Source organism: Netta rufina (genome assembly GCF_964035555.1).
Source record: "Netta rufina genome assembly, chromosome: 31".
NCBI lineage: Eukaryota > Metazoa > Chordata > Aves > Anseriformes > Anatidae > Netta > Netta rufina.
In genome coordinates, this window is record NC_140155.1 from 2,790,772 (window position 1) to 2,818,711 (window position 27,940).

Sequence of the window (27,940 nt, forward strand, 5' to 3'; positions counted from 1 at the left end):
CGTGCTGAGTCGGGGTGCTATGGCGGGGCTGGGGTCTGCCTTTATTATTGGGGGGGCTCATTTTATACAGCGGGGGGGCTCTGTTTGGACGGCAGCGCACTTCGCTCATTTCCTTGCGCTCCTACACGAGGTATTACGGTAAAATGAGGCGGCGCGGCGCATGCGCGCGGCGCCGCGAAGGGGGACGGCGCATGCGCGGCCGGCCAAGATGGCGGCGGCAGGGGGGGAAGCGGCGCTGGAGCGCTGGGTGTCCGGGGAGCTGCAGGAGCTGCTGGGGCTCAGCGGCCGCCACGTCCCCGCTTTTCTGGTGGCCCTGGCGCGGCGGAGCCGCAGCGCCGAGGAGCTGCTGGAGCGGCTGCGCGACACCGAGGCGCTGCGGGTGGAGGAGCCGCGCGTGCAGGCCTTCGCCCGCGAGCTCTGGGGGAAGGTGGGAGGGGCTTCCGGGGGGAGGGGAGGGACTTCCGGGGGAAGGGGAGGGACTTCCGGTGGGCGGGGTCAAAGTGGGGAGGGGCGTGGTTTGGGTTCTGGGTGGGCTTGAGGGGAAGGGGTGAGGGTGGGGGGTTGAGGGCATGGCTGGGGAGGGGGCGTGGCTTGGGGAGGGGGCGTGGCTTTTCGGAGGGGCGTGGCTTGAGAGAGGGCGTGGCTTTAAGGGGAGTGGGTGGGGCTATGGGACTGGGGCGGGGCTTATGGGGAGGGTGGAAGTGGTTGAGGGGTGGTTGGGGGGGGTCTTGGAGGTGGGCGTGGCCTAATTGGGCGTGGCGCGGAAGGGGAGGGGCTTAGGTGGTGGGTGGGCGTGGTTTGAGGGTGGGAGGGGCTGGGGGTGGGGCTTAGAGGAGGGAGAGGTGGGGGCTTGAAGGTGATTGGGGGCAGGGGTTGGAGTGGGAGGGGCTAGTGAGAAGGGGCGGGGCTTAAAGGAGGCGTGGCTTGTGTGAGAGGGCGTGGCTTGCATAATTAGAAGGGGAGGGGCCTGTTTAGATGGGGGCGTGGCTTCAAGCGATAGGGGTAGGGGCCATTGGATATGGAGTGGGTGGAGCCTCAGACAGGTGGGCGTGGCTTGTATGACTGTGGGCGTGGCTTCACACGAGGGGGCGTGGCCAGTGTGTGAGTGGGCGGGGCCTGTGAGGCAGAGCAGCATCAAGGCAGAGGGGGATAACCAATTGGGGGGGTGTTAGAAAGGGGGCGTGTCCTAACGGGAGGGGGCGTGGCCTAACGGGAGGGGGCGTGGCTTAACAGGAGGGGGCGTGGCCTCTCCCAGGGGCCGTTCCCTGACGTTTTTTCCCCCCCAGGTCCCCCGGGACCCCCCCCGGGAGCCCCCCGGGCGCGCGGGGCCGAGAGGGCGGCGCTGGAGCTGCAGCGGCGCAGCCAAGGCTACCGATTGGTGGAGAGCGACGAGGAGGCGGGGCCTGGCCCTGGCCCCGCCCCCGACATGGCCGCTTCCCGCCGCCGCCGCCGCCACCACCTCCGGCGGCGCCGCTCCGAGTCCCCCGAGGCCTCCAGCCCCTCGCCCCCGCCGCCGGCCCCGTGAGTAACCCCCCCCCCCGTTAATTGGGGTCCCCCTCATTAATTGGGGTCTGAGCCTATTAATTGGGGTCCCCCATTAATTAGGGTCTCCCCAGTTATTGGGGTCTGACCCCATTAATTGGGGTCCTCCTCATTACTTGGGGTCTGACGCCGTTAATTGGGGTCCCCCATTAATTAGGGTCTCCCCAGTTATTGGGGTCTGACCCCATTAATTGGGGTCTCCCTCATTAATTAGGGTCTGACCCCATTAATTGGGGTTCCCCTCATTAATTGGGGTCTGACTCTATTAATTGGGGTCCCCCCCATTAATTGGGGTCCCCCCCAGTTATTGGGGTCTGACCCCATTAATTGGGTCCCCCTCATTAATTGGGGTCTGACCCCATTAATTGGGGTCCCCCTTGGTTATTGGGGTCCCCCCCATTAATTGGAGTTCCCCCGGTTATTGGGGTCTGACCCTATTAATTGGGGTCTCCCTCATTAATTGTGGTCCCCCCCGTTAATTAGGGTCCCCATCATTAATTGGGCTCCCCCTGGTTATTGGGGTCTGACCCCATTAATTGGGGTTCCTCCAGTTATTGGGGTCCCCCTGGTTTTTGGGGTAATTTTTAAACTTTTAGGATCCCCTTAAACTTTACGTGATCCCTTTAAACTCTTAAGATCCCCTTAAACTTTTGGTGATCCCTTAAACTTCTGAGGTCCCCTTAAACCCTTAGGATACCCCTAAACTTTTAGGATCACTTAAACTTTTGGGGTCCCCTTAAACTTTTAGGATCTCCTTAAACTTTTAGGATCCCTTTAAACTTTTGGGGTCCCCTTAAACTTTTGGTGATCCCCTTAAACTTTTAGGATACTCCTAAACTTTTAGGATCACGTAAACTTTTGGGGTGCCAATAAACTTTTAGGCTCCCTTTAAACTTTTAGGATCCCCTTAACCTTTTGGGGTCTCCATAACCTTTTAGGATCCCTTTAAACTTTTAGGATCCCCTTAAACTTTTGGTGATCCCTTAACCTTTTGGGCTCCCCATAACCTCTTAGGATCCCCTTAACCTTTTAGGATCCCCTTAACCTTTTAGGATCCCCATAACCTTTTAGGATCCCTTTAAGCTTTTAGGATCCCTTAACCTTTTAGGCTCCCCATAACCTTTCCACCCCCGTTCCCTCCCCACCTTTTTCATTTCCCCCCCCGTATTGACCCCGCAACCTGCTCCCTCCCTCCCTAACCCCTTTAGGGCCCTCCCCTTGATCCCAGACTCTCAGAAACTTTTAGGATCCCTCTTTTTATAGGGCCCCCCGACCCCGCTGAGGAGCCGGAGGCGGAATGGGAAGCGTCGGAGCGCGAGCGCCTGCGGGATCTGGAGGAACGGGACGCCTTCGCCGAGCGCCTCCGCCGCCGCGACCGCGACCGCACCCGCCACGTCCCTCGCCCGCCCCGATGCCAAGGTTCCCCCCCCCGCCCCCCTTTTTGGGGTCTTTATGGGGCCGGGGGGGGCGTTTTGGGGTCCCCCGTGTGGGTCGTGGGGTGCCTGGGGTGGGTTTGGGTTGGTTTCGGGGAGGTTTGGGGGCGTCTTGATGAGCTTCCGGGGGGGTTCGGGGTGGGAGTTGGGGTGCTTGGGTGGGATTTGGGGTGTCTGGGGGAATTTGGGGGGGTCTTGGGTGGGATTTGGGGTGCTTGGGTGGGATTTGAGGTTCTTGGGTGGGATTTGGGGGCGATGCGGGGGCATCCTGATGAGCTTCTGGGGGGTTTTGGGGTGGGATTTGGGGTTCTTGGGTGGGATTTGGGATGCTTGGGTGGGATTTGGGGTGTCTGGGGGGACTTAGGGGGTTGCTGGAGTGGGATTTGGGGTCCTTGGGTGGGATTTCGGGGATCGCTGGTTGGGATTGGGGCTCCTGGATGGGATTTTGGGGCTCCTCAATGGGATTTTGGGGCTCCTCGATGGGATTTTGGGGGTCTCTGGTTGGGACTGGGGATCTTGGATGGGATTTAGGGGCTCTTCAATGGGATTTTGGGGCTCCTGGATGGGACTGGGGGCTCCTGGTTGGGGTTTTGGGGGTCTTGGATAGGTTTTTTGAGCATCTGTGGTTGGGATTAGGGTCCTGGATGAGATTTTGGGGCTCCTGGTTGGGATTTTGGGGTCTCTGCTTGGGACTGGGAGCCCTCACCCACCTCCCACTCAAGAATTTGGGTTCCCTGGGGTTTTATGGGTCCTATTAGGGTTTTCCTCTCTCCTTAACTAAACCCATCCCCGTGATCCCCTTTTCCCTCCCCCCAGGCCTACGAAGAAGCTCAAAAACGCCTCAAAGTCGCCGAAGAAGACCAAAAAACCATGGTGAGCCCCCAAAAACATCCCACGGGGGGCCACATCCCTTAAATCCTTCCCCCCCACCAACCCTTCCCGCTTCGTCCCCAGGTCCCGGAGCTGCGGAAAAAATCCCGCCGGGAATATTTAGCCAAAAGGGAACGGGATAAACTGGAGGAACTGGAGGCCGAGATCGCCGACGAGGAATATCTTTTCGGGGAGGAGACGTTGACGGGCGCCGAGCGGCGCGAGCTCGAGTACAAGCGGCGCGTGCGGGACCTGGCCCGCGAGTACAAGCGGGCGGGAGAGAAGGAGAAGCTGGAGAAGAGCAACCGCTACTACATGCCCGAGGAGACGAGGGGAGGTGAGAAAAAAGGGGGTTTGGAGGGGGTTTGGGGGGGTTTTGGGGGGGGTTTGGGGGGGAGTTCGGGGACTCTCGGTGGAGGAAATCTGTGGGTGAGTGGGTTTTTGGGGTGATTGGAGGGGTTTTGGTAGTGAAAATCTATGTGGTGGGTGGGTTTCAAGGTAGGTTTGGGGGTCTTGAATGAGAAAATCTATGGGATGAGTGGGTTTTGGGGTGATTTGAGTGGTTTTGGCACTGAAAACGCATGGGATGAGTGGGTTTTGGGTGAGGGGTCTTGGTACTGAAAATCCATGGGATGAGTGGGTTTCAAGGTAGGTTGGGGGCTGTAGGCCACATAAAATCCATAGGGTCAGTGGGTTTTGGGGTGGTTTAGGTACTCTCAGTGAAGGAAATCCACGGGAAGAGTGGTTTCAAGGTAGGTGGGGGCTCTAGGCAAAGAAAATCCATGGGGTGGGCAGGTTTTAGGGTGATTTGAGGGGTCTTGGCACATAAAATCCATGTATTGGGGGGTTTTGGGTGATTTGAGGGGTCTTGGTATTGAAAATCCATGGGATGAGTGGGTTTTGGGGTGGTTTTAGAGCTCTCAACAAAGAAAACCCAAGGGGTATTTGGGTTTTGGGGGTGGTTTGGGGACTCTTGGCGCAGAAAATCCATGGGATGAGTGGGTTTTGGGTGATTGGAGGGGTCTTGGCACTGAAAATCCATTGGAAGAGTGGGTTTCGAGGTAGGTTTGGGGTTGCAGGCACATAAAATCCATGGGATGAGTGGGTTTCAAGGTAGGTTTGGGGCTCTAGGTAAAGAAAACCCATGGGGTAGTTGGGTTTTTGGGGGTGGTTTGGGGACTCTCGGTGAAGGAAATCTATGGGGTGAGTGAGTTTCAAGGTAGATTTGGGGCTGTAGGCAAAGAAAATCCATGGGGTGGGTGGGTTTTGGGGTGATTTGGAGGGGTCTTGGCACATAAAATCCACGTATTGGGGGCGTTTGGGATGGTTTGAGGGGTCTTGGCACATAAAATCCATGGGATGAGTGGGTTTCAAGGTAGGTTTGAGGCTGTAGGCGAAGAAAATCCATGGGGTGGGTGGGTTTTGGGGTGATTTGAGGGGTCTTGAATGAGAAAATCTATGGGATGAGTGGGTTTTGGGGTGATTGGAGGGGTCTTGGCACAGAAAATCCATGCGGTGGGTGGGTTTTGGGGTGGTTTTGGGGTTCCTGGCACATAAAATCCATGCGATTTGTATATTTTGGGGTGGTTTGGGGACTCTTGGCAAAGAAAATCCATGGGATGAGTTGGTTTTGGGGTGGTTTTAGAGCTCTCAACAAAGAAAACCCAAGGGATATTTGGGGTTTTGGGGTGGTTTGGGGGCTCTTGGCTCAAAAAATCCGTGGGAATGTGCGGTTTTTGGGGTGGTTTTGGGACTCTTGGCACAGAAAATCCATGGGATTTGTGTGTTTTATGGTGGTTTGGGGCCTCTTGGCACAGAAAATCCACGGGACATTTGGCTTTTGGGTCCCTTTTACATCTTTCACCATACCAAAACCCCCGAAACGCGCGTTTTCCGCGCCGTTTTCGCAGCTCTTCCCCCCCCGCCAACCCTCAGCTAAGCCGATTTCGGGGCGTTTTCTCCCTTTTCACCCCTTCCCCTAGAAAATCCCCGAACGTGAGGAGCCGGGGATGGAAGAGGAGCGCCTGGCCCCGCGGGACGAGCAGCGGCGCTGGGAGGAGGAGCGCATGGGGGCGGCCGCCCTGCGGTTTGGGGCGCGCGACGCCGCCCGCCGCCGACCCTCCCGCGACTACGACTTCGTCCTGGAGGAGGACGAAATGATCCAATTCGTCAGCGCCGTGCAGATGCAGGGCACCGAGCCCGATAAGGTGGCTTGGGGGGGGGTTTGGGGGTGCTGGAGGGGGGATTTGGGGTGCTGGGAGGGACCTGGGAGTGATGGAGCGGGGATTTGGGGTGCTGGAGGGGGGATTTTGGGGTGCTGGGAGGGACCTGGGAGTGATGGAGGGGGGATTTGGGGTGCTGGAGGGGGATTTGGGGTGATGGGAGGGACCTGGGAGTGATGGAGGGAGGATTTGGGGTGCTGGAGGGGGTCCTAGGGGCACCTGGGTGTGAATAAGGGGGGATTTGGGGTGATGGAGGGGGGATTTGGGGTGCTGGGAGGCACCTGGGAGTGATGGAGGGGGGATTTGGGGTCCTGGAGGGGTCCTAGGGGCACCTGGGTGTGAATAAGGGGGGATTTGAGGTGATGGAGGGGGGATTTGGGGTGCTGGGAGGGACCTGGGAGTGATGGAGGGGGGATTTGGGGTGCCAAAGGGGGTTTTGAGGGCCCTGGGGACCATAAATAGGGGATTTGGGTAGACAAGATGGGATTTGGGGTAGACAAGAGTGGATTTAGGTGTCCAAGAGGGGATTTGGGGCGGAAAAGAAGGGATTTAGGTGTCAAGAGGGGATTTGGGGTTGAAAAGAGGGGATTTGGGGTGGAAAAGAAGGAATTTGGGGCAACCAAGAGGGAATTAGAGGTGGCGAAGAGTGGATTTAGGTGGCAAAGAGTGGATTTGGGTGGAGAAGAGTGGATTTAGGTGTCCGAGAGGGATTTGGGTTGGCCAAGATGGGTTTTGGGTTGGCCAAGATGGGATTTAGGTGGCTAAGAGGAGATTTGGGGTGGAAAAGAAGGGGTTTGGGGCATCTAAGAGGGGATTTGGGGTGGCCAAGAGAGGATTCGGGGTGGAAAAGAAGGGGTTTGGGGCAACCAAGAGGGGATTTGGGGTGGAAAAGAAGGGATTTGGGTTGGCCAAGAGGAGATTTAGGTGTCCAAGAGGGGGTTTGGGGTGGAAAAGAGGGGATTTGGGGCAACCAAGAGTGGATTTGGGGCAGAGGAAGAGTGGATTTGGGGCGGAGAAGAGTGGATTTAGGTAGCCAAGAGCAGATTTGGAGCACCGGAGGCTACAACAGGACCTCAATCATCCCCGGGGGCGACGCCGGGAGGACTCCACCGCCTCGGGGTGAGTTTTGGGGCCGAAAACGGGTGTTTTTGGGGTGTGCAGGAGGCGCCGGCGGCGGGTGCCGGAGGCGGAGAGGCGGCGGCAGTCGGCGCAGGAGGCTCGGCGCAGCCTCCCCATCTTCCCCTACCGCGACGAGCTGGTGGCTGCCATCAACCGCCACCAAATCCTGGTCATCGAGGGCGAGACGGGCTCGGGGAAAACCACCAGATCCCCAGTACCTGCACGAGGAGGTGAGGGGGGGTCGGGGGGGGGGGGATATGGGGGGGTTTGGGGGGGATATGGGGGGATATGGGGGGGTTTGGGGGGATATGGGGGGGTTTGGGGGGGGAATGGGGGGGGTTTGGGGGGGAAATGGGGGGGTTTGGGGGGGATTTGGGGGGTTTGGGGGGGAAATGAGGGGGTTTGAGGGGGAATGAGGGGGTTTGGGGGGGAATGAGGGGGGTTGGGGGGGATATGGGGGGGTTTGGGGGCAATTGGGAGGGAATTAGAGGGGTAAATAAAGGGGTTGGGGGGGGAAATGAGGGGGTTTGGGGGGGAATGGGGGGGTTTGGGGGGATATGGGGGGGTTGGGGGCGTTGGGGGTGATGGGGAGGGGATTAGGGGGGTAGATAAAGGGGTAGGGGGATGCTGGGGGGGTAAATGAGGGGGTTTGGGGGGGATATGGGGGGGTTTGGGGGGATATGGGGGGGTTTGGGGGGGAAATCGGGGTGTTTGGGGGGGATATGGGGGGGTTTGGGAGCAATAGGGAGGGAATTAGAGGGGTAAATAAAGGGGTTGGGGGGATATGGGGGGGTTTGGGGGGAAATGAGGGGGTTTGGGGGGGATATGGGGGGGTTTGGGGGCAATAGGGAGGGAATTAGAGGGGTAAATAAAGGGGTTGGGGGGGAAATGAGGGGATTTGGGGGGAAATGGGGGGGGTTTGGGGGGGATATGGGGGGAGTTGGGGGGATATGGGGGGGTTTGGGGGGGAAATGAGGGGGTTTGGGGGCGTTGGGGGTGATGGGGAGGGGATTAGAGGGGTAAATAAAGGGGTTGGGGGGGAAATGAGGGGGTTTGGGGGGGATATGGGGGGAGTTGGGGGGGATATGGGGGGGCTTGGGGGGGAAATGGGGGGGTTTGGGGGGGATATGGGGGCGTTTGGGGGCATTGGGGGTAATGGGGAGGGGATTAGGGGGGCAGATAAAGGGGTTGGGGGGCAGATAAGGGAGGTGGGGGGGTCAATAATGGGGTTGGGGGGGGGCAATAGGGCACCGATAGGGGTCGTGGGGCGTTTATAGGGCACGCTGGGGGGCAAATACGGGGCCACGGGGGGCAATGGGAAGGACCCGGGGGGGTGAAAGGGGACAGGGGGACCCCCCCCAGCTGTCCCCAACCCCCCCCTGTCCCCATGTGTGTCCCCCCCCTTTTTTTATAGGGCTACACGAGGCAGGGGCTGAAGATTGGGATCACGCAGCCCCGGCGCGTGGCTGCCATGAGCGTGGCCGCCCGGGTGGCCGTGGAGATGGGCACCAAGCTGGGCAACGAGGTGACACTGGGAGGGCACTGGGAGGAACTGGGTGGAACTGGGAGGCGCTGGGGGGGCGTGGGGACACCGGGAGGGGACATAGGGACAGGGGGATATAGGGTGCGGGGCGCCCCGAGGGGTGGTTTGGGGTGGCCAAGGGGGGGGGGTTTGGGGTCGTGGCTTTGTCTCAAGGGGCACGGGTTCCTCGTTTTGGGGACAGTGGGGGCGTGGCCCCTTGTTTTGGGGACAATGGGGGCGTGTCCCCAATTTTAGGGCCACCCGGGGACGTTGGGGACGCGCCCCCACCCCGAAAACCCCAAGCTCGAGACCTCTCCACGGGACCTTTTAGCATCCTAGGGGGACATTTGGGGACCCCAAATGACCCGAGGGACACCGGGGGGGACCTGGAAAGGACCCGGGGGGGGGTTTAGGGGACATTGGGGACATTAGGGGACATTGGGGACGCGCCCCCACCCCAAAAACCCCAAGCTTGAGACCTCTCCAAGGAACCCATCCCTTTTGTGGGGTCGCCGGGGGGGGATTTAGGGACCCTAAACGACCCGAGGGACACCGGGGGGGACCTGGGAGGGACACAGGGGGGGTTTAGGGGACACTGGGGGGGTTTGGGGACATTGGGGTGACAATTTGGGGTCCCCAGGTGGGGTACAGCATCCGCTTCGAGGACTGCACGTCGGAGAGGACGGTGCTGAAGTACATGACGGACGGGATGCTGCTGCGGGAATTCCTCACCGAGCCCGACCTGGGCTCCTACAGGTGCCACTGGGAGCACTGGGAGCACTGGGGACACCGCTGGGGACACTGGGGACACCACTGGGGACACTGGGGGGGACGCTGGGGGCGTTTGGGACACGGGTTTGGGGACACAAGGATGTCCCGACCTTGTCTGTTGTCTTATTGCTGGCCGTCCCCGTGTCCTTGGGGCTGTCCCCATCCCCATGTCCCCGTGTCCCCCCAATGTCCCCACATGTCCCCCAATGTCCCCCCAATGTCCCCACATGTCCCCCAATGTCCCCATATCCCCTATACCCCCCATCTCCCCCATATAACACCCCCTATCCCCCGTATAACACCCCCTATCCCCCATATAACACCCCATAACCCCATATAACGCCCCGTATCCCCCATATAACACCCCGTATCCCCCATATAACGCCCCGTATCCCCCGTATAACACCCCATATCCCCCATATAACACCCCATATCCCCCATATAACACCCCATACCCCCATATAACGCCCCGTATCCCCCATATAACGCCCCGTATCCTCCATATAACACCCCGTATCCCCCATATAACACCCCGTATCCCCCATATAACACCCCGTATCCCCCATATAACACCCCGTACCCCCCATATAACACCCCGTATCCCCCATATAACACCCCATACCCCCCATATAACACCCCCTATCCCCCATGTAATGCCCCGTATCCCCCATATAACACCCCGTACCCCCCATATAACACCCCGTACCCCCCATATAACACCCCGTACCCCCTATATCCCCTATATCCCCGCAGCGTGCTGATGGTGGACGAGGCCCACGAGCGCACCCTGCACACGGACGTCCTTTTCGGGCTGCTGAAGGACATCGCCCGCTTCCGGCCCCGCCTGAAGGTGCTGGTGGCCTCGGCCACCCTGGACACGCGCCGCTTCTCCGCCTTCTTCGACCACGCGCCCGTCTTCCGCATCCCCGGCCGGCGCTTCCCCGTCGACATCTACTACACCAAGGTCTGGGGGGCGTTTGGGGACATTTGGGGACGTTTGGGGACAGCAGGAGACATGGGGACATCAGGGGGCATCAGGGGACACAGAGACATTGAGGACATGGGGACACGTGGGGACATCAGGGGGCATTGGGGACATCAGGGGGACACGGGGACATCAGGGGGACACGGGGACATCAAGGGGATGTTGGGGACATTGGGGACACGGGGACATCAAGGGGATGTTGGGGACATTGGGGACATTGGGGGCTTCTTCGACCACGCGCCCGTCTTCCGCATCCCCGGCCGGCGCTTCCCCGTCGACATCTACTACACCAAGGTCTGGGGGGCGTTTGGGGACATTTGGGGGCGTTTGGGGACAGCAGGGGACATTTGGGGACACGGGGACATCAGGGGGAATCAGGGGGACAAGGGGATGTTGGGGACATGGGGACACGTGGGGACATCAGGGGGCATTGGGGACATCGGGGGGACCTGGGGACACTGGGGACATGGGGACGTCAAGGGGATGTTGGGGACATTGGGGACATTGGGGACATTTGGGACACGGGGACATCAAGGGGATGTTGGGGGCGTTGGGGACAGTGGGGACATTGGGGACATTTGGGGACAGCAGGGGCGTTGGGGGACATGGGGACATTGGGGGATATGGGAGGGACACGGGGACGTGGACATTGGGGACACGGGGACATGGGGGGACACTAGGGGAGATGGGGACATGGGGGGGACATTGGGGGGACGCAGGGACATTGGGGGGGGGACATGGGGACACCAAACAACACGAAGACCCCTCATGAAGATGGGGCCACCGGGAGCCCTCAGCGAAGGGACAGAGGGACTTGGGGCCACCGAGGGGGGGCCACCCGGTGCTGATGTCCCCCCCCATGTCCCCCGGTGTCCCCCGGTGTCCCCTGATGTCCCCTGATGTCCCCTGATGTCCCCCCCAGGCTCCCGAGGCCGACTACCTGGAGGCGTGCGTGGTGTCGGTGCTGCAGATCCACGTCACGCAGCCCCCCGGGGACATCCTCGTCTTCCTCACCGGCCAGGTGGGTGCCACCTCCCTGTCCCCTCGTGTCCCCAACCCCCCCCCGATGTCACCCGACCCCCCAGGGACGTCCCCAGGGCGTCCCCGATGTCCCCAATGTCCCCAGGGTGTCCCCGTCCTTCTCGTGCCCACCGTGTCCCCGTCCATCCCGCTGTCCCCATGCCCCAAATGTCCCCAATGTCCCCAATATCCCCACGCCCCCGGTGTCCCCAATGTCCCCAGGGTGTCCCCAAGTGTCCCTGATGTCCCCAAGTGTCCCCATCATGGGGGTGTCCCCATCTTCCCTATGCCCATGGTGTCCCCGTCCATCCAGGTGTCCCCATACCCCCGATGTCCCCAATGCCCCAGATGTCCCCAAGTGTCCCCATGTCCCCGATGCCCCTGATGTCCCCAATGTCCCCGATGTCCCCAGGGTGTCCCCATGCCCTTGGTGTCCCTGATGTCCCCGGGGTGTCCCCATCACCATGGTGCCCCCAAGCATCCCCATGTCCCTGATGTCCTCAATGCCCCCAATGCCCCCAATGTCCCCAAGCGTCCCCATGCCCCAAATGTCCCCATTGTCCCCCAGCATCCCCAAGTGTCCCCAAGTGCCCCTGATGTCCCCAGGGTGTCCCCATGCCCCTGGTGTCCCTGTGATGCCCGTGGGGTGTCCCCATCACCATGGTGCCCCCATCCATCCAGGCGTCCCCATACCCCCGATGCCCCCAATGCCCTCAATGTCCCCAAGCGTCCCCATGCCCCCAATGTCCCCGATGTCCCCAGGATGTCCCCATGCCCTTGGTGTCCCTGATGTCCCCAGGGTGTCCCCATGTCCCTGGTGCCCCTGATGTCCCTGGGGTGCCCCCATCACCACGGTGCCCCCATCCATCCAGGCGTCCCCATACCCCCGATGCCCCCAATGCCCTCAATGTCCCCAAGCGTCCCCATGCCCCCAATGTCCCCGATGTCCCCAGGATGTCCCCATGCCCTTGGTGTCCCTGATGTCCCCAGGGTGTCCCCATGTCCCCGGGGTGTCCCCATCACCACAGTGCCCCCATCCATCCAGGCGTCCCCATACCCCCGATGCCCCCAATACCCCCAATACCCCCAATGTCCCCAAATGTCCCCGATGTCCCCGATGTCCCCAATGTCCCCCCCGTGCCAGGAGGAGATCGAGGCGTGCGTGGAGCTGCTGCAGGAGCGCTGCCGGCGCCTGGGCTCCAAGCTGGCCGAGCTGCTGGTGCTGCCCATCTACGCCAACCTCCCCTCCGACATGCAGGCGCGCATCTTCGAGCCCACCCCCCCCGGCGCCCGCAAGGTGCGCGCCGCCCCTTTAAGAGGGGGGCGGGGCCTCGGGAAAGGGGGTGGGGCCAGGGAGGGGGTGGGGTCATGAGGGGGTGGGGTCGTGAGGGGGTGGGGGCTGGGTGGGGGTGGGTGGGAGGGGGTGGGGATTGATGGGGTGGGGTGGGAGGGGTGGAGGCTAATGGGGTGGGGTCTGATTAGGGGCGGGGCTTAATGGGGTGGGGTCTGGTTGGGGGTGGAGCCTAATAGGGTTGGGCCTGAGGGAGGTGGAGCCTATTAGGGTGGAGTCTGAGGGGCGGGGCCTAATAGGGTGGGGTTTGAGAGGGTGGAGTCTAATAGGGTGGGGTCTTAGGGGCGGGGATTAATGGGGTGGGGTTGGAGGGGGTGGAGCCTAACAGGGTGGGGTCTGATTAGGGGTGGGGCTTAATGGGGTGGGGTTCCAAGGGGGTGGAGCCAAATAGGATGGAGTCTGATGGGGGTGGAGCCTAATAGGGTGGGGTTCAAAGGGGGGAGGAGCCTAATAGGGTGGGGTCACGGGGGGTGGAGTCTGATGGGGTGGAGCCTAATAGGGTGGGGTTCCAAGGGGGTGGAGCCAAATAGGATGGAGTCTGATGGGGGTGGAGCCTAATAGGGTGGGACTCCAAGGGGGTGGAGCCTAATGGGGCGTGGTCATGGGGGTGGAGTCTGATGGGGGTGGAGCCTAATAGGGCGGGGTTCCAAGGGGGTGGAGCCTAATGGGGGCGTGTCCAAGGGGCGGAGTCAGTGGGGGTGGAGCTTCAGAGGGCGGGACACGGGGATGGGACTCACGGGGGTCGTTTGGGTGGGGTCCAGAGGGGCGGGGCTTCACGGGGCGGGGCTCAACGGGGTGGGGCGTCACGGGGCGGGGCCAACAGGGGGGCGTGTCCCTCGGTGGGCGTGTCCCAGGAGGTGCCCGCCCCCAGGTGGTGGTGGCCACCAACATCGCGGAGACGTCGGTGACCATCGACGGCATCGTCTACGTGCTGGACCCCGGCTTCTGCAAGCAGAAGAGCTACAGCGCCCGCACCGGAATGGAGTCCCTCGTCGTCACCCCCTGCTCGCGGGTAGGGGCCCCATGTCCCCATGGACCCCGTCCCCGTGTCCCCTAGGACCCCGTCCCCATGGACCTCGTCTCCGTGTCCCCATGGATCTCGTCCCCATGGCCCCATGGCCCTCGTTCCTATGTCCCCATGGACCTTGTCCCCTTGTCCCCAGGTCCCCGTGGCCTTCGTTCCTATGTCCCCATGGCCCTTGTCCCCATGTCCCCATGGACCTCATCCCCGTGTCCCCATGGACCTCGTCCCCATGTCCCTATGGACCCCATCCCCATTCCCCCATGGCTCTTGTCCCCGTGTCCCCATGGACCTTGTGCCCATGGACCTCGTCCCTGTGCCCTATGTCCCCATGGACCTCGTCCCCATGTCCCCAGTGTCCCCATGTCCCCAATGTCTCCAAATCTTTACATCTTCATGTCCCCAAATCCCTCATTCCTTCCACCCCCAAGTCCCCAACGTCCCCACACCCCTTGGTCCCCATGTCCCCATGCCCCCTGCGTCCCCATGTCCCCAAATCCTTACACCCCATGTCCTCCTGTCCCCAAATCCTTACACCCCACGTCCCCCTGTCCCCAAATCCTTACACCCCATATCCCCATGTCCCCAAATCCTTACACCCCACGTCCCCCTGTCCCCAAATCCTTACTCCCCATGTCCCCACGTCCCCAAATCCTTACACCCCATGTCCCCACGTCCCCAAATCCTTACACCCCAATGTCCCCACACCCCTTATTCCCCATATCCTTACATCCTGCTGTCCCCTATCCCCCGGCATCCCCTATCCCTTGGCGTCCCCTCTTCCCCCGTGTCCCCCCAGTGTCCCCAGTGTCCCCAGTGGGTGACACCGGGTTCCCTTGTCCCCAGGCCTCGGCGAACCAGCGCGCGGGGCGTGCGGGCCGGGTGGCCCCGGGGAAATGTTTCCGCCTCTACACGGCCTGGGCCTTCCAGCACGAGCTGGAGGAGACCTCCGTGCCCGAAATCCAACGCGCCGACCTCGGGGCCCTCGTCCTGCTGCTCAAGAGCCTGGGTGAGAGCAGGGGACGGGGGTGAAAAGGGGGTTTGGGGACCCAAAGGGACGTCCCGGGGGGCTTTTGGGGCATCTCGGGGGGGTTTAGGGCATCCTAAGGGTTGTCGGGGTGTCTTAGGAGGTATCTCAGGGGGCTTTGGGGCATCCTAAGGGCCATTAGGGTATTTCAGGAGGCATCTTGGGGGGCTTTGGGGCATCTCAAGGAGCTTTAGGGCATCCTAGGGGCCATCAGGGTCTCTTAGGAGGCATCTGGGGGGGATTTGGGGCATCTTGGGGTGGCTTTAGGGCATCCTAGGGGCCATCGGGGTGTCTTAGGAGGCATCTAGGGGGGCTTTGGGGCATCTCAGAGGGCTTTGGGATATCTTTTACGGGGCTTTGGGACATCCTAGAGTCCATTAGGGTTTTTAGGAGGCATCTTGGGGGGCTTTAGTGTATCCTAAGGACCATTAGGGTATTTTAGGAGGCATCTAGGGGGGCTTTGGGGCATCTCAGGGGGCTTTGGGGCATCCTAAGGGCCATTAGGGTATTTCAGGAGGCATCTAGGGGGGCTTTGGGGCATCTTGGGGGGGTTTTATGGCATCTTAGGAGGCATCTAGGGGGGCTTTGGGGCATCTCAGGGGGTTTTGGGGCATCCTAGAGGCCATCAGGGCGTCTTAGGAGGCATTTTGGGGGGCATTGGGGCATCTCAGGGGGGTTTAGGGCATCCTAGAGGACATCAGGGTGTCCTAGGAGGTATCTCAGGGGGTTTGGGGGCATTTTGGGGGGTTTTATGGCATCTTAGGGGTTGTCAGGGTGTTGTAGGAGGCATCTAAGGGGGCTTTGGGGCATCTCAGAGTGCTTTGGGGCATCCTAGAGGACATTAGGGTATTTCAGGAGGCATCTAGGGGGGCTTTGGGGCATCTCAAAGGGCTTTGGGGCATTCTAGGGGCCATTAGGATGTCTCAGGAGGCATCTCAGGAGGCTTTGAGGCATCTCAGGAGGCATCTAGGGGGGCATTGGGGCATCTTGGGGGATTTTATGGCATCTTAAGGGTCATCAGGGTGTCTTAGGAGGCATCTAGGGCAGCTTTGGGGCATCCTAAGGGCCATTAGGGTATTTCAGGAGGCATCTTGGGGGGCTTTAGGGTATCCTAAGGGCCATCAGGGTGTCTTAGGAGGCATCTAGGGGGGCTTTGGGGCATCTCGGGGGTCTTAGGGCCATCCTAGAGGCTATTAGGGTGGCTCAGGAGGCATCTGGGGGGGCTTTGGGGCATCTCAAGGAACTTTAGGGCATCCTAGGGGCCATCAGGGTCTCTTAGGAGGCATCTGGGGGGGGATTTGGGGCATCTCAGAGGGCTTTGGGATATCTTTTACGGGGCTTTGGGGCATCCTAGAGTCCATTAGGGTTTTTAGGAGGCATCTAGGGGGGCTTTGGGGCATCCTAAGGGCCATTAGGGTATTTCAGGAGGCATCTCAGGGGGCTTTGGGGCATCTCAGGGGGTTTTGGGGCATCCTAAGGGCCATCAGGGTCTCTTAGAAGGCATCCTGGGGGGCTTTGGGGCATCTCAGGGGGCTTTGGGGCATCTAGGGGGCCTTTGGGGCATCCTAAAAGCCATTAGGGTTTTTAGGAGGCATCTCAGGGGGACTTTGGGGCATCCTGGGCACTTTTAGGGGCCATTTGGGGACGGGGCGGACCTCGGAGCATCTCGGGGCGGGGGGGGGGGGCCATTTGGGGACGGGGCCATTTGGGGACGGGGACCCCCGCGGGGGTCTTGGGGGACGTTTTGGGGTGGCAGCGGGCGCCGTCCCCGTCCCCAGGCATCAACGACCTGATCCACTTCGACTTCCTGGACCCCCCCCCCCCACGAGACGCTGGTGCTGGCGCTGGAGCAGCTCTACGCACTGGGAGCCCTCAACCACCTGGGCGAGCTCACCACGGTACTGGGAGCACTGGGAGGGACTGGGAGGGACTGGGGGGGTGGGGTTGGACACCATGGATGGGGTTGTGTTGGTACTGGGAGCACTGGGAGGGACTGGGAGGGACTGGGAGGGACTGGGATGGTCATGGTGGACCTCATAGGTGAGCTCACCACGGTACTGGGAGCACTGGGAAGGACTGGGAGGGACTGGGAGGGACTGGGGGGGTGGGGTTGGACACCATAGATGGGGTTGTGTTGGTACTGGGAGGGACTGGGAGCACTGGGAGGCACTGGGATGGTGGTGGTGGATCCTATGGGTGAGCTCACTGTGGTACTGGGAGCACTGGGAGGGACTGGGAGGGGCTGGGAGGGACTTGGGGGGTAGTGCTGGACACCATGGATGGGGTTGTGTTGGTACTGGGAGCACTGGGAGGGACTGGGAGGCACTGGGAGGCACTGGGGTGGTGGGGTTGGACACCATGGATGGGGTTGTGTGGGTACTGGGAGCACTGGGAGGGACTGGGAGGGACTGGGAGGAACTGGGGTGGTGGGGTTGGACACCATGGATGGGGTTGTGTGGGTACTGGGAGCACTGGGAGGGACTGGGAGGGACTGGGAGGAACTGGGAGGGACTGGGGTGGTGGGGTTGGACACCATGGATGGGGTTGTGTTGGTACTGGGAGCACTGGGAGGGACTGGGATGGTGGTGGTGGATCCTATGGGTGAGCTCCCTGTGGTACTGGGAGCACTGGGATGGTACTGGGAGCACTGGGAGGAACCGTTTTGCTGGTGTTGGACCTCACGGGTGAGCTCACCACAGTACTGGGAGCACTGGGAGGAACTGGGGGCGCTGGGGGGGGCTTACTGGGAGCACTGGGGCAGGGTAACTGGGAGCACTGGTGCCCTGACGCTGTCCCCGCACTGTCCCCAGCTGGGCCGGCGCATGGCGGAGCTGCCCGTGGAGCCCATGCTGGCCAAGATGATCCTGGCCTCGGAGCAGTGAGTGTCCCCAAATGTCCCCAAAATGTCCCCAAATGTCCCCAAATATCCCCAGGTATCCCCAGGTGTCCCCAAATGTCCCCGGGGTGTCCCCAAATGTCCCCGGGTGTCTCCCAGGTGTCCCCAAATGTCCCCAGATGTCCCCTGGGTGTCCCCAAATGTCCCCGGGGTGTCCCCAGGTATCCCCAGGTGTCCCCAGGGTGTCCCTAGGGTGTCCCCAAGGTGCCCTGGTGCCATCCCCACACCATAGGGTGCCCCAGGACTGTCCCCAAGGTGTCCTAGTGCCATCCCCATGTTATAGGGTCACCCAGGACTGTCCCCAAGGTCCCCTGGTGCCACCCCCACACCATAGGGTGCCCCAACACTGTCCCCAAGGTGCCCTGAGGCTGTCCCCAAAGTGCCCCGGCACTGTCCCCATGTTATGGGGTCACCCAGGAGTGTCCCCAAGGTGCCCTGGAGCTGTTCCCAGGGTCCCCCGGCGCCGTCCCCATGTTCTGGGGTCACCCAGGAGTGTCCCCAAAGTGTCCCAGGGCTGTCCCCAAGGTCCCCTGGTGCCATCCCTGTGCCATGGGGTGCCCCGGGGCTGTCCCCAAAGTGCCCCAGGAGTGTCCCCAAGGTGCCCCGGGGCTGTCCCCAAGGTCCCCCGGCGCCGTCCCCGTGTTCTGGGGTCACCCAGGACTGTCCCCAAAGTGCCCTGAGGCTGTCCCCAAAGTGCCCCAGCACCGTCCCCGTGTTCTGGGGTGCCCCAGGACTGTCCCCAGAGTGCCCCAGGAGTGTCCCCAAGGTGTCCTAGTGCCATCCCCACATTATAGGGTCACCCAGGACTGTCCCCAAAGTGCCCCGGGGCTGTCCCCAAGATACCCTGGCGCCCTCCCCGTGTTCTGGGGTCACCCAGGGCTGTCCCCAAGGTCCCCTGGTGCCGTCCCCATGTTATAGGGTCACCCAGGAGTGTCCCCAAAGTGCCCCAGGGCTGTCCCCAAGGTGCCATGGTGCCACCCCCATGTTATGGGGTGCCCCAGGACTGTCCCCAAGGCTGTCCCCAAGGTGCCCCGGTGCCATCCCCGTGTTCTGGGGTGCCCCAGGACTGTCCCCAAGGTGCCCTGGTGCTGTCCCCATGCTATGGGGTCACCCAGGGCTGTCCCCAAAGTGTCCCAGGACTGTCCCCAAGGTGTCCCAGTGCTGTCCCTGTGTTCTGGGGTGCCCCAGGAGTGTCCCCAAAGTGCCCCAGGACTGTCCCCAAGGTGTCCTAGTGCCATCCCCGTGTTCTGGGGTCACCCAGGGCTGTCCCCAAAGTGCCCCAGGACTGTCCCCAAGGTGTCCTAGTGCCATCCCCATGTTATAGGGTCACCCAGGACTGTCCCCAAAGTGCCCCGGGGGTGTCCCCAAGGTGTCCTAGTGCCATCCCCATGTTATAGGGTCACCCAGGGCTGTCCCCAAAGTGCCCCGGGGCTGTCCCCAAGGTGTCCTAGTGCCGTCCCCGTGTTCTGGGGTGCCCCAGGAGTGTCCCCAAGGTCCCCCGGCGCCGTCCCTGTGCCATGGGGTGCCCCGGGGCTGTCCCCAAAGTACCCCAGGGCTGTCCCCAAGGTGTCCTAGTGCCGTCCCCGTGTTATAGGGTCACCCAGGGCTGTCCCCAAAGTGTCCCAGGACTGTCCCCAAGGTGTCCCAGTGCTGTCCCTGTGTTCTGGGGTGCCCCAGGAGTGTCCCCAAAGTGCCCCAGGACTGTCCCCAAGGTGTCCTAGTGCCATCCCCGTGTTCTGGGGTCACCCAGGGCTGTCCCCAAAGTGCCCCAGGACTGTCCCCAAGGTGTCCTAGTGCCATCCCCATGTTATAGGGTCACCCAGGACTGTCCCCAAAGTGCCCCGGGGGTGTCCCCAAGGTGTCCTAGTGCCATCCCCATGTTATAGGGTCACCCAGGGCTGTCCCCAAAGTGCCCCGGGGCTGTCCCCAAGGTGTCCTAGTGCCGTCCCCGTGTTCTGGGGTGCCCCAGGAGTGTCCCCAAGGTCCCCCGGCGCCGTCCCTGTGCCATGGGGTGCCCCGGGGCTGTCCCCAAAGTACCCCAGGGCTGTCCCCAAGGTGTCCTAGTGCCGTCCCCGTGTTATAGGGTCACCCAGGGCTGTCCCCAAGGTGCCCCAGGACTGTCCCCAAGGTGTCCCAGTTCTGTCCCCGTGTTCTGGGGTGCCCCAGGGCTGTCCCCAAAGTGCCCCAGGAGTGTCCCCAAAGTACCCCAGGGCTGTCCCCAAAGTGTCCTAGTGCCGTCCCCGTGTTCTGGGGTGCCCAAGGAGTGTCCCCAAGGTCCCCTGGCGCCGTCCCTGTGCCATGGGGTGCCCCAGGGCTGTCCCCATAGTGCCCCGGGGGTGTCCCCAAGGTGTCCTAGTGCCATCCCCATGTTATAGGGTCACCCAGGACTGTCCCCAAAGTACCCCAGGGGTGTCCCCAAGGTGTCCTAGTGCCGTCCCCGTGTTCTGGGGTCACCCAGGGCTGTCCCCAAGGTGTCATGGCACTGTCCCCACGCAGGTACGGGTGCACGGAGGAGGTGCTGACGGTGGCGGCCATGCTGTCGGTGAACAACGCCGTCTTCTACCGGCCCAAGGACAAGGTGCTGCACGCCGACAGCGCCCGCGTCGGCTTCCACGTGCCCGGCGGCGACCACCTCGTGCTGCTCAACGTCTACAACCAGGCACGGGGGGCGCTGGGGGGGGCGTTGGGGACGTTTGGGGACGTTTTGGGGACGTTTGGGGATGATTTGGGGACGTTTGGGGATGATTTGGGGATGTTTGGGGATGTTTGGGGATGATTTGGGGATGCTTGGGGACACTTTGGGATGCTTTGGGGACGCTGGGGATGCTTGGGGACACTTTGGGGACACTTTGGGGACGTTTGGGGACATTTTGGGGATGCTTCGGGACACTGGGACTCTTTGGGGACGCTTTGGGGATGCTATGGGGACACTGGGGATGCTGTGGGATGCTTTGGGGACACTTTGGGGATGTTTGGGGACGCTTTGGGGATGCTTGGGGACACTTTGGGGATGTTTGGGGATGATTTGGGGATGTTTGGGGACACTTTAGGGACACTGGGGATGCTTGGGGACATTTTGGGGACACTGGGGATGCTTTGGGGACACTTTGGGGATGATTTGGGGATGTTTGGGGACATTTGGGGAATGCTTTGGGGACGTTTTGGGGACGCTTGGGGACACTTTGGGGATGCTTGGGGACACTTTGGGGATGCTTGGGGACACTTAGGAACACCTGGGGGGGCTTGGGGACACTTTGGGGACACTTTGGGGATGCTTGGGGATGATTTGGGGATGCTTGGGGACACTTTGGGATGCTTTGGGGACGCTGGGGATGCTTGGGGACACTTTGGGGACACTTTGGGGACGTTTGGGGACATTTTGGGGATGCTTCGGGACACTGGGACTCTTTGGGGACGCTTTGGGGATGCTTTGGGGACACTGGGGATGCTGTGGGATGCTTTGGGGACACTTTGGGAATGTTTGGGGACGCTTTGGGGATGCTTGGGGATGATTTGGGGATGTTTGGGGACACTTTGGGATGCTTTGGGGACGCTGGGGATGCTTGGGGACATTTAGGAACACCTGAGGGGGCTTGGGGACACTTTGGGGACACTTTGGGGATGCTTTGGGGACACTTTGGGACGCTTTGGGGACACTGGGGATGCTTGGGGACATTTTGGGGATGCTTGGGGACGCTTTGGGGATGCTTTGGGGACACTGGGGATGCTGTGGGATGCCTTGGAGACATTTGGGGGACACTGAGGATGCTTTGGGATGCTTTGGGGACATTTTGGGGACGCTTTGGGATACTTTGGGACACTTTGGGGACAATTTGGGGATGCTTGAGGACACTTTGGGGGCACTTGGGGACACTTGGGGGACACTGGGGATGCTTTGGGGACACTTAGGAAAAGCTGGAGGGACTTGGGGACACTTTGGGGACATTTTGGGGATGGTTTGGGACACTTTGGGGACACTTAGGGACACTTTGGGGATGCTTGGGGTCGCTTTGGGGGCACTTGGAGACGCTCTGGGGACGCTTGGGGACACTTGGAGATGCTTTGGGGACACTTTGGGGACATTTGGGGACACGTTGGGTGGGAACGGGCTGTCCTGGGGACATGGGGTCGGGTGTTTGGGGTGTTGTGGGGGATCCAGGTCCCGGTACTGACCTGTCCCTGTCCTGTCTGTGTCCCCTCCTTGTCCCCATGTCCCTCTCCTTGTCCCCATGTCCCTCTCCCCGTGTCCCCATGTCCCTTTTTGTCCCCATCCCCTTCCTCTTGTCCCCATTTCTTTGTCCCTATGTCCCTGTCCCGTACCTTGTTGTCCCCGTGTCCCTTTGTCCCTCTCCCTGTCCCTTATTGTCCCCATGTCCCTCTCTGTGTCCCCATATCCCTGCTGTCCCCATATCCCCTTATTGTCCCCATGTCCCTCTCCCTGTCCCCATATCCCATTGTCCCCATGTCCCCATATCCCCTGGTGTCCCCCTGTCCCTCTCCCTGTCCCCTTGTCCCCATATCCCCTGGTGTCCCCATATCCCCTTATTGTCCCCATACCCCCTGGTGTCCCCCTGTCCCTCTCCCTGTCCCCATATCCCCTGGTGTCCCCATGTCCCTCTCCCTGTCCCTTATTGTCCCCGTCCCTCTCCCTGTCCCCATGTCCTTGCTGTCCCCACGTCCCTCTCCATGTCCCCATATCCCATTGTCCCCATGTCCCTTATTGTCCCCATACCCCCTTATTGTCCCTGTGTCCCTCTCCCTGTCCCCATACCCCCTGGTGTCCCCATACCCCCTGCTGTCCTCATGTCCCTTATTGTCCCCATACCCCCTGGTGTCCCCATATCCCCTGGTGTCCCCATATCCCTTATTGTCCCCACACCCCCTGGTGTCCCCCTGTCCCTCTCCATGTCCCCATGTCCCTCCTGTCCCCATACCCCCTTATTGTCCCCATATCTCCTTATTGTCCCCATACCCCCTGATGTCCCCATGTCCCTTGTCCCCATATCCTTTTGTCCCTCTCCCTGTCCCCATATCCCTTATTGTCCCCATGTCCCCTGTTGGCCCCACACCCCCTGCTGTCCCCCTGTCCCTCTCCCTGTCCCCATGTCCCCTCCTGTCCCCATACCCCCTTATTGTCCCCATATCCCTCTCCCTGTCCCCATATCCCTTATTGTCCCCATGTCCCCTGTTGACCCCACACCCCCTGCTGTCCCCCTGTCCCTCTCCATGTCCCCATGTCCCTCCTGTCCCCATACCCCACACCCCTTACTGTCCCCACACCCCCTCCTGCCCCCACACCCCCTTACTGTCCCCACACCCCTTACTGTCCCCACACCCCCTGCTGTCCCCACACCCCCTGCTGTCCCCCTGTCCCTCTCCATGTCCCCATGTCCCTCCTGTCCCCATACCCCCTTATTGTCCCCACACCCCCTTACTGTCCCCACACCCCCTTATTGTCCCCATACCCCCTTACTGTCCCCACACCCCTTACTGTCCCCACACCCCCTGCTGTCCCCATACCCCTTGCTGTCCCCTGCTGTCCCCTGCTGTCCCCCGGTGTCCCCGCAGTGGGTGGCGAGCGGTCACTCCGTGCAGTGGTGCTACGAGCACTTCGTGCAGGCGCGGTCGCTGCGGCGGGCGCGGGACGTGCGGGAGCAGCTGGAGGGGCTGATGGAGCGCGTGGAGATCGCCCCCGCCTCCTGCAACGGGGACCTGGTGGCCGTCCGAAAGGTGACCCCCCCCCCAAAAAAAAAGAAAGGGAACTCCCCCAAAAAAAGCAGGAAAAAACGGGCGGGAAACGCACGAAAAAGGCAAAAAACGCAAAGGAAACACCCAAAAAACGCAAAGGAAACCCCAAAAAATGCGAAAAACGCGAAGGAAACACCCAAAAAACGCAAAGGAAACACCCAAAAAACGCGAAAAACGCGAAGGAAACACCCAAAAAACGCAAAGGAAACCCCAAAAAACGCAAAGGAAACCCCCAAAAAACACACAGGGACTCCCAAAAACACCCAGGAAACCCCAGAAACACACGCAGGGACCCCAAAACCCCACACAGGGACCCCAAAACCCCACACAGGGACCCCAGAAACACACACAGGGACCCAAAAACCCACGCAGGGACCCTAAAACCCCAACCAAGGAGCCCTAAACCCCAACCAGGGACCCCAAAAACCCAACAAGGAGCCCTAAAAGCCCAACCAGGGACCCCAAAACCCACACAGGGACCCTAAAACCCCAACCAGGGACCCAAAAACCCCAACCAGGGACCCCAAAACCCAACCAGAGACCCCAAAACCCCACCAAGGAGCCCTAAAACCCCAACCAGGGACCCTAAAACCCACCCAAGGATCCCAAAAACCCAACCAGAGACCCCAAAACCCACCCAGGGACTCCATTTTCCCCCTCCTGAGTCCCCCAGGACCCCAATTCTGCCCCCAAGCCTCCCAATTCCCCCCTTCTGGGTACCTCAGGACCCCATTTCCCCCCTGGGGACACCCATTTCCCCCCTCCTGGGTCCCCCAGGACCCCATTTCTTCCCCCAAGCCCCCCATATCCCCCCCAAGCCCCCCATTTCCCCCCCGGGGACCCCAATTCCCCCCCCAAGCCCCCCATTTCCCCCCTCAGGACCCAATTTCCCCTCCCCAGCACCCCATATCCCCCCTGGTGACCCCATATCCCCCCCAGGACCACCATTTCCCCTCTTGGGACCTCAATTCCCCCCCGGGGACCCCAATTCCCCCCTGGGGACCCCATATTCCCCCCCGGGGACTCCCATTTCCCCCCCTTCTGACCCCCATATCCCCCCCGGGGACCCCAATTTCCCCCCCAACCTCCCCATTTCCCCCTCCAGGACCCCATTTGCCCCCTTTGAACCCCCTTTTCCCCCCCCAGGACCCCCATATCCCCCCTGGGGACCCCATATCCTCCCTGGGGACCCCAATTCCCCGCCCAGGCCCCCATTTCCCCCCCCAGGACCCCAATTCCCCCCCCAACCTCCCCATTTCCCTCCTCCTGGGTCCCCCAGGACCCCATTTTCCCCCCCATTTCCCCCCCCAGCACCCCATATCCCCCCTGGTGACCCCATATCCCCCCTGGGGACCCCAATTCCCCCCCCCAACCTCCCCATTTCCCTCCTCCTGGGTCCCCCAGGACCCCAGTTTCCCCCTCAGGACCCCCATTTTCCCCCTCCTGGGTCTCCCCAGGACCCCAATTCCCCCCTTGTGACCCCCATTTCCCCCTTCCTGTGTCCCTCAGGACCCCATTTCCCCCCCTTGTGACCCCCATTTCCCCCTTGGGGACCCCATTTCACCCCCCGGGGACCCCAATTTCCCCCCCCAGCACCCCATATCCCCCCTGGTGACCCCATATCCCCCCCGGGGACCCCAATTCCCCCCCCAAGCCCCCCATTTCCCCCTCCAGGACCCCATTTCTCCCCCCAAGCCTCCCATTTTCCCCCTTGGGGACCCCATTTCCCCCCCCAAGCCCCCCATTTCCTCCCCCAGCACCCCATATCCCCCCCGGGGACCCCATATCCCCCCCAGGACCCCCATTTCCCCCCCAGGGACCCCCTTTCCCCCCCCCAACCTCCCCATTTCCCTCCTCCTGGGTCCCCCAGGACCCCATTTTCCCCCTCAGGACCCCCATTTTCCCCCCTCCTGGGTGCCCCCAGGACCCCAATTCCCCCTCAGAACCCCCATTTCTCCCCCCAAGCCCCCCATATCCCCCCCGGGGACCCCATATCCCCCCTGGTGACCCCATATCCCCCCCGGGGACCCCATATCCCCCCCGGACCCCCATTTCCCCCCCAGGGACCCCCTTTCCCCCCCCCAACCTCCCCATTTCCCTCCTCCTGGGTCCCCCAGGACCCCAGTTTCCCCCTCAGGACCCCCATTTTCCCCCTCCTAGGTTTCTCAGGACCCCATATATCCCCCGGGGACCCCATATCCCCCCCCCAACCTCCCCTTTTCCCCCCCCCCAGGCCATCACCGCCGGCTTCTTCTACCACACGGCGCGGCTGACGCGGGGGGGGTACCGCACGGTGAAGCACCAGCAGACGGTGTTCGTGCACCCCAACAGCTCCCTGTTCGAGGAGCAGCCCCGCTGGGTGCTCTACCACGAGCTCGTCTTCACCACCAAGGAGTTCATGCGGCAGGTGGGGGGGGGACGGGGGGGAATGGGGGAGAAATGGGGGAAAAGGGGGGAGAAATGGGGGGAAAATGGGGAGAAATGGGGGTTTGGGGGGGAAAATGGGGAGAAATGGGGGTTTGGGGGGGAAAATGGGGAGAAATGGGGGGAAAAAGGGGGAGAAATGGGGTGTGGGGGGGGGAAGGGGGAAAAATGGGGGTGTGGGGGGGGAAAGGGGGGAAAAAGGGGGGCTTGGGGGGGAAAAAGGGGGAAAAATAGGGGAAAAAGGGAGTGTGGGGGGAATAAATGGGGGTTTGGGGGGGAAAATGGGGGAAAAAATGGGGAAAAATGGGGGTATGGGGGGGGAAAAGGGGGAAAAATGGGGGTTTGGGGGGAATAAATGGGGGTTTGGGGGGGGAAAAGGGGGAAAAATGGGGTGTGGGGGGGGAAAGGGGGAGAAATGGGAAAAAGGGGGAAAAATGGGGTGTGGGGGGGGGAAAAGGGGGAAAAATGGGGGAAAAAAGGGGGAAAAATGGGGTGTGGGGGGGAGAAATGGGGGTTTGGGGGGAAAAAATGGGGGTTTAGGGGGGGGAAAGGGGGGGAAAATGGGGGAAAAATGGGGGAAAAAGGGGGAAAGGGGGGAGAAATGGGGGTGTGGGGGGGAAAAGGGGGGAAAAATAGGGTGTGGGGGGGATAAATGGGGGTGTGGGGGGGGGAAATGGGGGGAAAATGGGGGGAAAGGGGGGAAAATGGGGGAAAAAAGGGGGAAAAGGGGGGAGAAATGGGGGTTTGGGGGGGGGAAAGGGGGAGAAATGGGGGGAAAATGGGGTGTGGGGGGAGAAAAGGGGAAAAAATGGGGGTTTGGGGGGGAAAAATGGGGTATGGGGGGGTAAATGGGGGTTTGGGGGGGAAAGGGGGGGAAAATGGGGAAAAATGGGGGAAAAATGGGGTGTGGGGGGAATAAATGGGGGTTTGGGGGGGAAAAATGGGGGTATGGGGGGGGAATGGGGGAAAAATGGGGGCGTGGAGGGGGAAATGGGGGGTACGGGGGGAACAAATGGGGGTGTGGGGGGGAAAGGGTGAAAAAAGGGGGTATGGGGGGGAAAAAGGGGGGAAAAAGGGGGTATTGGGGAAAAAAGGGGGAAAAATGGGGGTATGGGGGAAAAAATGGGGTATTGGGGGAGGAAACGAGGAAAAAAAGGGGTATGGAGGGAAAAAGGGGGAAAAAAGGGGGGTATGTGGGGAAAAAATGGGGGTTTGGGGGGGGAAAAATGGGGGTACGGGGGGAAAAATGGGGTATGGGGGGTGGAAATGGGGGAAAAAAGGAGAGTTTTGGGGAAAAGAAGGGGGAATGGGGGGAAAAGGGGGCTGGGGATGGTGCCAAGGGGTGAGGGGTGCGGGTAATGGGGCTAACTGTAAGGTTATGGGGACGAGGAGGGCCCTGGGGGGTTTTAGGGTCGCGGGGCAGCATCAGGGCCCCCTCTTGACCCTATTTGTCCCCCCCCGACCCTATTTCTCCCTCCTTGACCCTATTTGTCCCCCCTCAACCCTATTTGCCCCCCCTTGACCCTATTTCTCCCCCCCCGACCCTATTTCAACCCCCTTTGACCCTATTTGTCCCCCCCCGACCCTATTTCTCCCTCCTTGACCCTATTTGTCCCCCCTCAACCCTATTTGCCCCCCCTTGACCCTATTTCTCCCCCCCCGACCCTATTTCTCCCCCCTTTGACCCTATTTGTCCCCCCTTGACCCTATTTCTCCCCCCTTTGACCCTATTTGTCCCCCCTTGACCCTATTTCTCCCCCCTTGACCCTATTTCTCCCCCCTTGACCCTATTTGTCCCCCCCTGACCCTATTTGTCCCCCCCCAAGGTGATCGAGATCGACAGCGCCTGGCTGCTGGAGGTGGCGCCCCATTACTACCAGGCCAAGGAGCTGGAGGACGCCGGCGCCCGCAAAATGCCCAAAAAAACGGGCAAAACCCGCGAAGAATTGGGCTGAAAACCCCCAAGACGGGGTTTTGGGACACCGGGGG

General features: G+C 61.3%; 1 protein-coding gene across 1 annotated transcript; it reads left to right on the forward strand.

The window, feature by feature from the left end:
• Nucleotides 1-202: 202 nt before the first annotated feature.
• On the forward strand, nt 203-27,933 carry DHX16 (DEAH-box helicase 16). The gene is given in 26 exon segments (XM_084303907.1): nt 203-427; nt 1,287-1,325; nt 1,328-1,521; nt 2,789-2,933; nt 2,935-2,961; nt 3,792-3,848; nt 3,930-4,180; nt 4,182; nt 5,828-6,052; nt 7,229-7,243; nt 7,245-7,393; nt 7,395-7,416; nt 8,601-8,711; nt 9,349-9,464; nt 10,233-10,443; nt 11,387-11,485; nt 12,629-12,781; nt 13,707-13,847; nt 14,703-14,865; nt 16,662-16,696; nt 16,698-16,781; nt 17,694-17,761; nt 20,276-20,438; nt 23,348-23,509; nt 25,761-25,934; nt 27,778-27,933. Coding segments are annotated over 26 exon segments (3,153 nt in total). The 5' UTR covers nt 203-208; the 3' UTR covers nt 27,907-27,933.
• The last annotated feature ends 7 nt before the right edge of the window (nt 27,934-27,940 follow it).